Source organism: Danio rerio, chromosome 4 (genome assembly GCF_049306965.1).
Source record: "Danio rerio strain Tuebingen ecotype United States chromosome 4, GRCz12tu, whole genome shotgun sequence".
Taxonomy (NCBI): Eukaryota; Metazoa; Chordata; class Actinopteri; order Cypriniformes; family Danionidae; genus Danio; species Danio rerio.
Window position 1 is genome coordinate 33,503,256 of NC_133179.1, and position 12,499 is coordinate 33,515,754.

At 34.7% G+C, this 12,499-nt stretch overlaps 1 protein-coding gene and 1 long non-coding RNA gene across 16 annotated transcripts in view; one reads left to right on the plus strand and one right to left on the minus strand.

Moving 5' to 3' along the window:
* LOC799039 (uncharacterized) overlaps window positions 1-12,499 on the minus strand; it is a 118,482-nt gene that overhangs the window by 91,838 nt on the left and 14,145 nt on the right. Inside the window, exons 1-3 of one of the 9 annotated variants that reach the window (XR_012402204.1) lie at window positions 10,296-10,480; window positions 9,207-9,356; window positions 381-2,284 (exon numbers count right to left, since the gene is read on the minus strand). This is a non-coding gene — a long non-coding RNA (uncharacterized lncRNA). Of the gene's footprint in view, window positions 1-380; window positions 2,285-9,206; window positions 9,357-9,570; window positions 9,813-10,295; window positions 10,481-12,499 lie in introns of those variants that run through there. The other 8 variants (XR_012402201.1, XR_012402202.1, XR_012402203.1 and 5 more) reach the window with 8 other exon arrangements.
* LOC137489472 (uncharacterized) overlaps window positions 10,546-12,499 on the plus strand; it is a 205,072-nt gene continuing 203,118 nt past the window's right edge. For all 7 annotated transcript variants that reach the window (XR_012402270.1, XR_012402271.1, XR_012402268.1 and 4 more), the window contains exons 1-2: window positions 10,546-10,572; window positions 11,703-11,853. Coding sequence is in view for 1 of the 7 variants with exons in the window: in XM_068220448.2 (XP_068076549.2) it covers window positions 11,769-11,853 (85 nt within the window). In the remaining 6 variants the exon portion in view is untranslated. The remainder of the gene's footprint in view (window positions 10,573-11,702; window positions 11,854-12,499) is intronic.

The following is a 12,499-nucleotide window of genomic DNA, read 5'->3' on the forward strand; positions in this document are numbered from 1 at the left end:
AGGTCCGTTAAACTCACATTATAGCCTGAAAAATTGAAAACCGACGATGGTGCAGCTTCAGGTCTTAGTCTGTTGGTGCAACGACTGACTAATTTTTCTGACTCAAAGATCTTCTCAGTGTAATCTTCCTCCAAAAAATTATCACTGCATACTTGTGCCTCTGGGCCCATTGGAGGGTTTTTCCTTTTTATCGCCGCTAGCCAGTGAAGCAGTGTTGTTCTGCGTTTATGTGGCAGTTTATGAAAATTAACTAATTTTTCCTTAGCTTTGACACTGTAGAAATGCTTTTTACATCCAGAAGCAATACAGTGGTGCCCATTGATGGCCCATTGCCAGACATTGATGGAAATGGTGAGATTGACGAGTAAACATCCATAATGTAAGTAGTGTATGGAAATATTTTTATATTGAATTGCAGATTTAAAATACATACAGTATACAATAAGGGTTCATAATTTAACAAGTTGTAAACATTTTATTCATTAAACACCCCAAATAAAACCCAAACACTGAATAAGAGTACTAATGTACTTAGGCAGGTGCATGTACATTTGCAGGTTGCATTAGGTTGTCACCAACCTTGCAAAATACTTTATATGTATACAATACTTGAAGAAAAGTACATCGTAAACTCAATATACTTACGCGGTTCTTTGCGTGTTGAATATCATATTGTTGCCCCCTTCTTACCCAAACATTATGGTTTGTTTCTTTGCAATTTAAAGAGAAGTACACCGTAAATTCAATATACTTACGCGGTACTTTTCGTGTTGAATATCTGGTTGTTACTCCCTTATTGCCCAAGCATTACAGTTTGTTTCCTTTATATTCATACATGTTATTTATACTTAAACTGTACATACAGAAAATTACACCGTTATTTCACTGTACTTGCGTGGTAATTTTCGTGTTTAATATCTGGTTGTTACCCTCTTAATACCCAAGCATTACAGTTTGTTCCCTAATACCTACACATACGTTCATTAAACTTATACAATACGTACAGAAATGTACACCGTTATTTCACTGTACTTACACGGTACTTTGCGGGTTGTAAAAGAAGGTGTTACCTAAAAGTCTTCTCACACTCAAGCACATATACTCGTTCACACCAGTGTGGATCTTCATGTGTTCATTAAAGTTTGCTGATCGGCTGAATCTCATCCCACACCAAAGCTGCGGCCACACTAGAGTTGTATGTTGTATGGCGCTGCGAAAAGGGGCGGAATTAAACAAGATGATTAGACATTAAAAAGGTGAGCGATTGATCCATATTTTAAATTTCTGTTCAGAGAGGTCAGGTTTTTATCTTCCATTGGTCTCACACAGTCAAGAGATGCAATTTTGCAGGTCAGAATTCACCAAGCTTGAACTTTGCAACGCATTGAACTGCGAAACTTGATGCACGAACTTGCGTTTCCGGTCTGACACATTTGCGTGCGTATGAATGGAAGTCTATGAGGAGAAACGTCCAGTATGACCGCGGCTTAAGTGCAAATGAATTATTTCTTTCCAGTGTGGATTCTCCTGTGGTAATTAAGGGATGATGAGTGAATGAAACTCTTCCCACACTGAGTGCAAGTGAATGATTTCTCTCCAGTGTGGATCCGCATGTGTAGATTAAGGTATGATGATTGGCTGAAACTCTTCCCACACTGAGTGCATGTAAATGGTTTCTCTCCAGTGTGGATCCTCATGTGTTTATAAAGGTTTGAAGAGCAGCTGAAACTCTTCCCACACTGAGTGCATGTGAATGGTTTCTCTCCAGTGTGGATCCTCATGTGGTTATAAAGGGATGATGATTGGCTGAAACTCTTCCCACATTGAGTGCATGTGAATGGTTTTTCTCCAGTGTGGATCATGATATGGTGATTAAGGTTTGTAGAGCAGCTGAAACTCTTCCCACACTGAGTGCATGTGAATGGTTTCTCTCCAGTGTGGATCATCATATGGTGATTAAGGTGTGTGGAGTAGCTGAAACTCTTTCCACACTGAGTGCATGTGAATGGTTTCTCTCCAGTGTGGATCCTCATGTGGTTATAAAGGGAAGATGACAGGCTGAAACTCTTCCCACACTGAGTGCATGTTAATGGTTTCTCTCCAGTGTGTATCATCATGTGAATATTAAGTTTGCTTTTGCTTGCAAAACTTCTTCCACACTGAGAGCAGGTGAAATGATTCTTGTCTCTCCTTTTTAAAATACCATCAGTCTGTAAATGAGTTTTTTCCTCAATTTTAACAAGATGTTCCTCTTCTTTACTCCCCTCATTCTCTTCAATCAGGTCTGAAATAAATAAAACATTAGGTTTCATTAAGTCTTAAAAACTCATTGGCTACACACACTGAAATTTTGATGCACATTAAATGTAAAATAAATCAAATCATATTTTGTTCGGTCCATTAACGTGTACACATTTAAGCAGATTCAAATCAATTTATCTTTATCTAGTATCTTTAACAATGTAAATTTTGTCAAAGCTGAAGTTATAGTAAATTGAAACTGTGTCAGTCCAGTTTTCAGAGTTTCTTACATAATTGATCATAAGTCATTTGGTCATATTGATAAGACACATATTTGAAAGCTGTAAATGGCCTCTTTTTATTCATATTTATTCATTTATCATTTATGATTGTTGGTGTTTTCTGTGATGACAGTCAACATAGTTTAATTGGTCTCCACTCATAGGACGGCAAAAAGGAAATGGGTGAGAGTATAAAGGAAGAGGAGGAGAGTTAAAGAGGTTGACTGAACTGTTGCAGTGCGGGGAAAAGAGAAGAGAAACTGGGTTGAGACGAGCAGTGTAAACTTAACAACTGGCTGTGAGAAACAAAAAGCAAAAGTATGTATTGAAGCAACAGGGCAAAGACTGCTGTCTTATTACTGAAGTGCTCTATCCTCCGCTGGGTCTAGACGTTCTTCAAAATGTATGCGTTCGTCATCAGATTCGCGCTCTTCCTCTGAGGAGAAAGTAAATTCTTCATCGCTGTCCAGTATCATCCGAAGTGCTTCTTTCGTGCAACATGCGCATTTATGAAAAAGCTTGTCGTTTTATGCCATGTCTCGAGAAACGTGTACAATATTACCTGGCTCACCTTAGTTCATTTCTATATGAACAGTGTGCTCACTGAGGGCAGGATCACATTAGCTGTAACGAGGTGATACAGGAGAATCCTTACTTTTATACGGATTCCATGAAAAAAGTTGATTATTTGTTTTTGACTTGAATTGGTTAGTGCAAAAGTAGACAGACCATGCTTTAAAGATGTCATAAATCATCATCTTTGTTGAATATTTGCTGAGTTTCCTGTCCTGTTTTCCAACTGATGATCAACAGTAAAAATGCCATAATTTACCACTTCCCGACAGGAAAAAAAAAAAACACCAACAATCTAGATTGCATGAGTATTTGGTGTCATGGCTTTGCGGTTAAAAAATGTGGTTATAATGGAAGTCAATGGGTCAAAAACAGCCAAGAACATAATGAAAGGGTATAGGGCTGCACGAGTAATCAAATTTTTTACGATAACAATATTTTTGGCCCATGATCAATAATTAAATAGTCACGATTTTACAGTAGAAACTCATTAAATTATTTTAATGAGTGGAGTTTACGGATTATATGGCACCACAAGCAAGAAGTGACTGCGTCTAGATTGCAAGTGTTTTTTCGAGGAATGTATGCAAAGGATCAGAAATTGATCGCACTCAAAAAACGCAATCAACACACGTGCATCACTTTCATGCCATGTTTTCAAGGATAAATTTGCATCTGAGTGCTGCTTTGAAAATAATAAAATTATTAAAAAGCACATTAAAGACTATACATATAAAATAAAACATTCACAAAAGGTGTATCTTATAAAAAAAACACACCAATTGATAGGCGCTGCTTTCGTGCTTAAAAGGGCACCTAGGTTACCCCATATTTCAGATTTAAGATGAGTCTTTTGCGTCTCCAGATTGTAAATGTAAAGTTTCAGCTCAAAACACCCATCAGGTTTTTTAATATACCTTTTATAAGATTCTATCTTTTACCGTTTTGTACCAGGTGGCGGTTTTGTGGTACTGTGCCTTTAAGGCTAGTCCTTACTGCCCACCCTTTCTACGTGCCTTAAAGGTGCAGTAGGTGATTGTCTTCAGAAACATTTTTTCTTGTGCTGCCTGAAAGTCTCTTCACAGTCCCATAGTAATGATTACAGTAAATGATCTGAATGTGTTTATTTGTATTTTTAAAATCTGTGTAAAGCATAAAACTAAAAAATGTTCATCCAATTAAATAGTCGGACCGTCATCTCCCTTAATTCCGATTAGCAGGTCAGACTGTCTGTCAGCAAATGTAAATTCGTACTTCTGCGCATCTGTTCACACAGATCCGCCATTAGCGCGTGCCCGTCTGCATCACAAACGCATGCGCGCGCACGAGCGAGCAGCGGGCCGATGCCGATTTTAAACTATTTTAGTCAGGCTAAGCTTATGTTTTGCTTGTGTTAGCTAAGCGTGTTCTGTTATGAATGACTTATATGCACAGACGTGATGTTCAGCCACTGAAATGTACCGGTGAAAGATTGATGTGATTATTTTCAGTTTCATAAGGTCCTTTGACAGCATTTATAATGTAAATTTATATTTAGTTTAACAACAAAACATCAGTAAATAGCGCTATTCCGCCTAACTGATTTATTGAGCTGAAGTTGCTTTTATATTCACATTGGGTCATTTTTGAACAATGACAGCCTCCCTATACTGTTTACCATGTTACTCTGAATATTCACTCTGAAATAGCATGTAAGTGTGGCAAAGTAATAAATTTAATTGGCTATAACTAACTGGGGAATGACCTGAACTAGTGGGTTGTCTGTCTGCTGTTGTGATGCGGTGCGCGCTCGCGATTTCAGGGGGTGTGTCTTTGAATCACAGTCCCTCCCCGCTGTCCAAAGGTAATATGCTAAGCGGTTAGCATTTTGGCAGATCACCTACTGCACCTTTAATCTCCTCCCTCGGCTGCGCCACAACAGACAGACTTAACATAACTGTTCTGACATGCGGCTGTGGTGATAAAGTAAAGCTGAAGTAAATCACTGTTATTCATTACACACATGCACTGTTTTAAAACATTTTAAACTTGTAAAAATCACTCTTCTTGATCACATTTTATGATGATTGATGATCCTAGCAAACTGAACAAACCTTTTATTCCCGGTTGCTTTGCTCTCGTCCTGTCTTGTGGATTTGATTGTACACGTGACTACCATGACATGTTAATATGCAGCTGTCAAATGTCAAGTTCGGTCGGTCTGAAAAACTGCTCCTATTGGTCCACCGTTTTTATGTTGTTAAATTGAAAAAAAAAAAGTTCTGGGTGTGTTTATATCACCCCAATATGACAGTCTATGCACCATGCCTACACACGTCTGTCCAAACAGCTTAAAAACTAGATTTTTCACCATATGTGCCCTTATAAAAGAATAAAGCAGAATTTAAAATCAAATTTGCAAAAGAAAAAGATTAAACATATCGGGACTGTTAAAAGCACATTCTACTTCATATTTAGACTCCAATACAACAGCTAAGATTATGAATGACAGATTGTAAAGCCGTCTCACCTGCGTGTTTCAGCTGAGCGTCAAATCTCTCTCAAAAAGTTTAACTAAAATGCACAACTGTTGTTGGTTGCACCTGCGGAACCACAATGAACCGAACACATCATTCTTTTAATTCAATATTCGTGAAGTATGTGAACCAACCGCAGATGCTTTGTCATGTTGGACACGCGACTAGTTTATTACAATAATTACACTTAGCTTTGCCATCATTTTTCACCACATGTAGCCAATTTTGCGCTCCATCTCTAAACAAATGTCTTGATTATTATTGAAGGTGCTCTCCAGCGACAAAGTTCCTGGCAGAGTAGCAGGAGAAAAAAAATGTGCATGCAGAAATTGGACAAGAGGAATCAAAATTTAAATTATATAACAAGTATGGGATTCTAAGCATCTAATCCCTGCCCGTTTTATTACAAGTTATGTTTTTTTATAGTTATGGCTGTAATCATTTGGATTAAATTACCCTCAAAATTCTGCTCATTTAAGGTATCATTTTCAGCAAATTATGTAAAATAACAGTAGCAGAACTAACTTTATAGCGACAGCTCGACAAAGTCAGCACGGGTATAAAAACAGGTGGTTTTATTCCTGATGAGAATATTTATTGTTGTCAGACTTCACTTTCACATAAATACACCTGAATGAACCAATCAAAACTTACAGCTAATCAGAACAGCCTGTGCGTGTAGCATCTCGTCAGATCATACGGAACTGACAGTCAAAATCTCAGGTGAATCTTAAATGAAGCAAGACAAGAGTGCCTGACTCTCTTGCGTGTGTAGTTACAATAGCAACCCAACATTCTCCTCAGAATTTCCAACAAGCTTACTTTAATACGAAATTAAAGCAGGTAACAAACATGAAGTACAATTGTGGTGCAGCGATGAGACGAATGCATCGAGTGACTGTCAGGAGGCATGGCTATGCAGGACGATGGTGTGTGTAAACTCGCTTTCAGAAAAGAGAGACAGAAAGCACTTACTGCAGTGGGGCTGCCTCTGATAAAAACAAAAAAAAACTCTTAAATAATGTAAAGAGGTTTAGAAAGCACAGCTGATATTGCTTTTTGATCCTGTGGGAAGGCAATAATGAACCGCTTAAAATATTTCTGAATAATATGTTGAAAAACTACGTTTTGACAAAACTTAAACCCACTTTGGAACAAACAATCAGGGCTGAAGCCCAACAACCTCCCGTGCCACTCCTGATCAGGTATAAACACCAACCTATTTGTTGTTCAGAGTCTTCATTTTTAATTTTGCAGGGTTCTGGATCACTCATGTTTTTGCTGTCCTTCAATAAACTCTTTACTGGAGCCTGATGGGAATATTCCAGTGTTTATAGCTGAACTGGAGGAGGAGACAATTATTCTAATGATATGCTGTGGCTAAAATGAGAATCGAGATTTTTTTTGCCTAAAATAAAGATCAAGATTTACTCACGATTCTGCAGATGTAAAATAAAAGTTAATGAGTGCATGGGCTATTATTATTGTTATTCTCAAACATGTGGTAAAGCAATAGCCTTTGTGTAGCTGTACTGTTGGTTAAAATACTACATTTTGTATAGACTTTTTTTTGGGAAAATGTACTTCTACTACAATACATTACTAATAGATTTTTAATAAAGTCAATTTAATGTAAACTTAAAATTTCCACACTCAAAATCTATTTAAGTGTTAGTGATAATATTGCATTCACATTAAGTGTACTAAAGTACAACTTTTGGGAAAATGTACTTCTACTACAATACATTACTAATAGATGTTTTATATATTAACTTATTTTAAACTTAGGATTAGTATGTAAACAGTGTACTAAAATCAACTAATGTGCAAAACATTTAAAGCACACTTTTAAAAAACACACTAATAAAAGTCTTTTGGATGTTTTTTCTGTAGTGCACTTTATTGTAGTCCACTAAAAAATTATTTAAGTATTACTGGTATTTGGTATACTTTTGTCAAGTGTACTAAAGTCCTACTGAAGTATAAACATACTTTTAATTAGTATATTTATAGTGTAAATATATAGTGTATTATATTTTTTTTCACCTGGGTGAAGAACGCATATTGAGAAACAGCTTCTGTTTTTAGGATATAAAAATTCATCCTTTAAAAAAATCTCAAGCAAAAAGATTCCAATGACGCGCCTGCTGGTACGTGAAGAATGTGGTCAATACTGACGAACGTCACACTCAGATGTTTGCATATCATCAGCATGCTGTAATCCATTTCTTACGCAACAAAAGTCATTTTTAGACTAGTTTGTTGGCCAGTTGTAGTCAGTGCAATGCTAAACGTTATTGTTCCACTATATTTGTTCATTTTGTATCACATTGTCCCACAACAACATCATATAGTTTAGAATACTGGACAATGTTTTATAATCATTAATTATTTTAGTGTCCATTTCATTTAGCATATTTCAAATTGGGGGCATCCACATTTTCTGACATACTTAAAACCAGGGTTTCTGCAGGTGTCACCAATTTAAATTTAGGACTTTTAAAGACAATTTCAATATGAATGAAATTTTAGACTCATAAAGGGATAAAGGCCAAAGAATTTTTCAGATGGCCCAAATAGAAAATTTAAATATTTTAGATATTTCTTAGCAAAAGATCTTAATTATTGTGTAAAAATAAGCAAGCTTTATTTGTATCCACACACTTTTCTCCAACATAAACTTTATTTAAAATAAAAAACCAATTAACAAATGCTTTTAAAGTTTTAAAAACTATAATAAAATAAATTTATGCACAACAATCTGTCCAGGTCGATGTGCTCAGCAGTGAATACATGGAGCACGTTTAAATGTTATTGTAAGGAAAATGATTAAAACATAAGTTAAAATGACCTTTTTGAATAAAAAGTTGAAAGTTTTATTGAGATGGATTGTTGGTGATTGTATGGGTTTTGACCAGATTGGGTAACAAAACATGAACAAAGGAAAATGAAGACTTGTTTGTAAAATATGTAAGACCTACAGCACAATATTTCAGTAAATTTAAGACTTTTTAAGGCCTAAAATTTGGATTTTGGAATTCAAGACATTTTAAGACTCCGCAGAAGCCCTGTTTAAACACAATAGCCCTGATAATTAGTTATTATAATAATGATGTAATTCTAGATACTGTCTGTGAGAACTAGTAATAACTACTAGAGTCAAGTTTAAAGCCATAAAGAAGTCGTAATTGTGATCAACGTTACATATGCAAATGGAAAGTACTAAACCAACATTATCACTGTAATGGCAGATATATTCCATGAGAATACTGCAGGTCAAATATCCTCAGCTCAGTTAAACTTTTTTTATATAGCGCCTTTGCTGAAGAACTCTTTACAAACAGTAGAACAAAAAAAGCTATAACCTTAAGAAGTAGAGAAAATGGGAGACTAATAATACATAAAATAATGACAAAGGCCAAGAACAAGTAACAGTAAAGAAACTCATTCCTGTCTTTCAATGAGTGCTTATGTGCGTTTAGGGGAACTAGGCAGCACACTCAGGGCTGCAAGATTTAATTTAGTATTCTTATTATTAAAATATTTCTGAATGAGAATCAAATGACTGAGTTGGTCTTTGAGAATGAAAACCAACCTGTTTGTTCCTGCAGATCTTCCTGTTTGACTGTGAATGTTTCTTCAATCTTCACATCTTCACTCTCCTCTTTAATAAACGCCATCTTTATACCAGTGTGGAGATCAGTCGCTTCAGCAGGAGTTTTTCTCAGTGTTTGGACACTTTATCCTGTTTAAAATGAACAAAACAATAAAAATGTTCGGTTTAAAATTATTAAAACAATGAACAAAATAACTTCTCAACACTTGCTTCTAAAGAGTAAGTCTGAGCTAGAAACAATAGCCAAGAATGAGCTGATTAAACTAGTAACGTAACTACTTTTCTTATATATAGTGATGTATACTTAGAATGGAATGACATTATTCTATTTAATAAATCAAACCTTCATTAAAACACTTAATACTCACATTTATGTTGTTCAAACAATAGCCCTCACTACTGTGAGTAAAATAGTATTATGTTGTATAAAGGGTTAAAATAATATTGTCAACAGCAGGTGCAAAATTAAGCACTGAATGAAAACTAAAACTTTAATCAATCCGTTTATATAAGTGTAAACGCTTTAAAACAAACCTTTCTCCAGTCAAATAACAGTGCGGGAGCGGCGCAGCCTTATGACGTCACGTGCCAAGCTAAAATAAAAGTCTTTTTTGTTTAGCTTTTTTGCCACTTACCTTTGCAGTAATGACTTATTACATTTATCCCTCGTTTTTCACTTACGCAGACAAACATATATTCAATATTTGGAGTTGATCAAAACCTTTAATCTAAACATTTTTAAGACCATTTTGAAAAGCTTTTTTAATCTACTAATCAATCAGGCCCAGCTCCAGCTTGGAACTTTAGGGTGGGCCAAAAAAAAAAAAAAAACATAAAAAAACATTATATATATATATATATATATATATATATATATATATATATATATATATATATATATATATATATATATATATATATATATTAAGCTTGAACTTAAGACTTAGCCTGAGCGTTAGCCTGCCCTGGACCAGGTTAGTTTCAGCATAAGTTGCCAGGGTAACTGAGTTTGAACTATTGTAAATTTGATTTATGAAACAGAATCTGCCATTAATAAACCTGACTTACCAAAATAAGCCTGGCTTTTTCTGCAAGCTAGTTTTATGGAATAGCCCCCTGTTCTCTCTTCCCTCTGGTAATCGTATCCCCTCCATTCGTACATGATTTAATTTTTTTTTGTTTGTTTGTTTTCACGCTCCACACTTGTATCCAGTAGGTGGCGGGAATGCACCATGCAAGTTGGTCTGCCAACCGCCATTAACCTCAGAAGAAGACTTTTATTATGGCGTGTCGTGTGACGTCATGAGGTTGCGCCGCTACTGCGCTGTGATTCAACTGGAGAAAGGTTTGTTTGAAAGCTTTTACACAGATATAAACGGATTGATTAAAGTTTCAGGTTTTCACCAGATGCTAAATGATATACCTGCTGTTGACATAGATGTAAAGTTGGTTTTATATTCACACATTTGTTCGTTTAGAAGTCTCTATTAGCATGCAAGTATGACTTCTAAACAACATTAACACTGTTTTTTTTGACTGTGATCAATGTTGTTCTTTTATAGTTTGTAATAAGTGTTTTAATGAAGGTTTAATTTATTAAATAGCATAATGTAATTCCATTCTAAGTAAATATCACTATATTAGAAATGGAGTAACGTTGGACTGTTGTCCTTTCTCTCTTTTTACTCTCATATTTACTATCATACATTAATAAGCATTGTTGTTACTCCCTACCTCTGACTGGTTTCTTTCTATATGTTTTATCTATATCTGTGACACTTGCTTCATCTATTGACTGTTATTGTTCCTAATGTATGTACTCTGACCTGTCCACCAAGTTACCTTATAGAGGTAAAGTTGGTTTTATATTTACACATTCAGACTTCCCCCTTAATAATATAATTTCAGAAAAGTATTATTTGCAAAAACTAAATAGTGAAATCATATTAGCAGCCAATGACTATCAAAGTACAACATTGTTCACAGTTAAATAAACAGTGTTAATGTTGTTTTCAAGTCATACTGGCATGTTAATTCCACTCGAATATTCAAAGTAACATGGTAAACAATATAGAGACTTCTAAATGAACGAATGTGTGAATATAAAACCAACTTTACCTCTATAGTTACCTTTACATGCATACACACACTCACACGCACACACTCACGCACATACCAGTACCTGACTATATTGTTGATGTTTTTGTTTTGTTTTTGGTTTGTTACTTTGTTTTTGTTATCTGTTGATGTTTTCTTGTATTTGTATGATTTTTGCATATTCTAAAAAAAAAAGAAAGAAATGGAGTAACGTATTATTCAGCTAATTTGTGCCTATTGTATCTTGCTCTGACTTACTCTTTTAACGTTACCTGATTTCTGTTGAAGCAAGTGTTGAAGAGAAGTTATTTTGTTTCTGTTCATTGTTTTATTCATTTTCAACAGGACATTTTTATTGTTTGTTTTTATTTTAAACAGGATAAAGTGTCCAAACACAGAGGAAAAACTCCTGCTGAAGCGACTGATCTCCACACTGTTATAAAGATGGCATTTATTAAAGAGGAGAGTGAAGATGTTAAGATTGAAGAAACATTCACAGTCAAACAGGAAGATCTGCAGGAACAAACAGGTGGGTTTTCATACTGATATATTTTTGATAATAAGAATACTAAATTAAGCCCTGAGTGTGCTCCCTAGTTCTCCTAAATGCACAAGGACTTATTGAAAGACAGGAATGAGTTTCTTTTTGTTACTTGTTCTCATGTCTTTTGTCATTCATTTTATGTATTATTAGTCTCCCAATTTTTCTACCTTCTTAAGGATATTGCTTTTCTTGTTCTTTTACTGTTTGTAAAGCATCCTTGAGCACTGGCACTATATAAAATTAATAAAAACGATCTAAACCATCTCAATAAAACTTTAAACTTTTTATTTAAAAAGGTTATTTTAACCTTATTTATCATAATGATTTAATTATTTTCCTTACCATAACATTTGTTTAAACGTGCTCCATGTATTTACTGCTGAGGACATCGACCTGGACAGATTGATGTGCCTAGATTCAGTTTGTTATAGTTTTTTAAACGTTTAAAACATCATTTGTTTTTTATTTTAAATAAAGTTTTTGTTGGAAAAAAAGTGTATGGATACAAGTAAAGCTAGCTTTTTTTGACACAATATTTAAGATATTTTGCTAAGAAATATCTAAAATATTTAAATTTTTTATTATTCATTAATTATTGTATTATTAAATATTTAATATAAAATATTTCTTG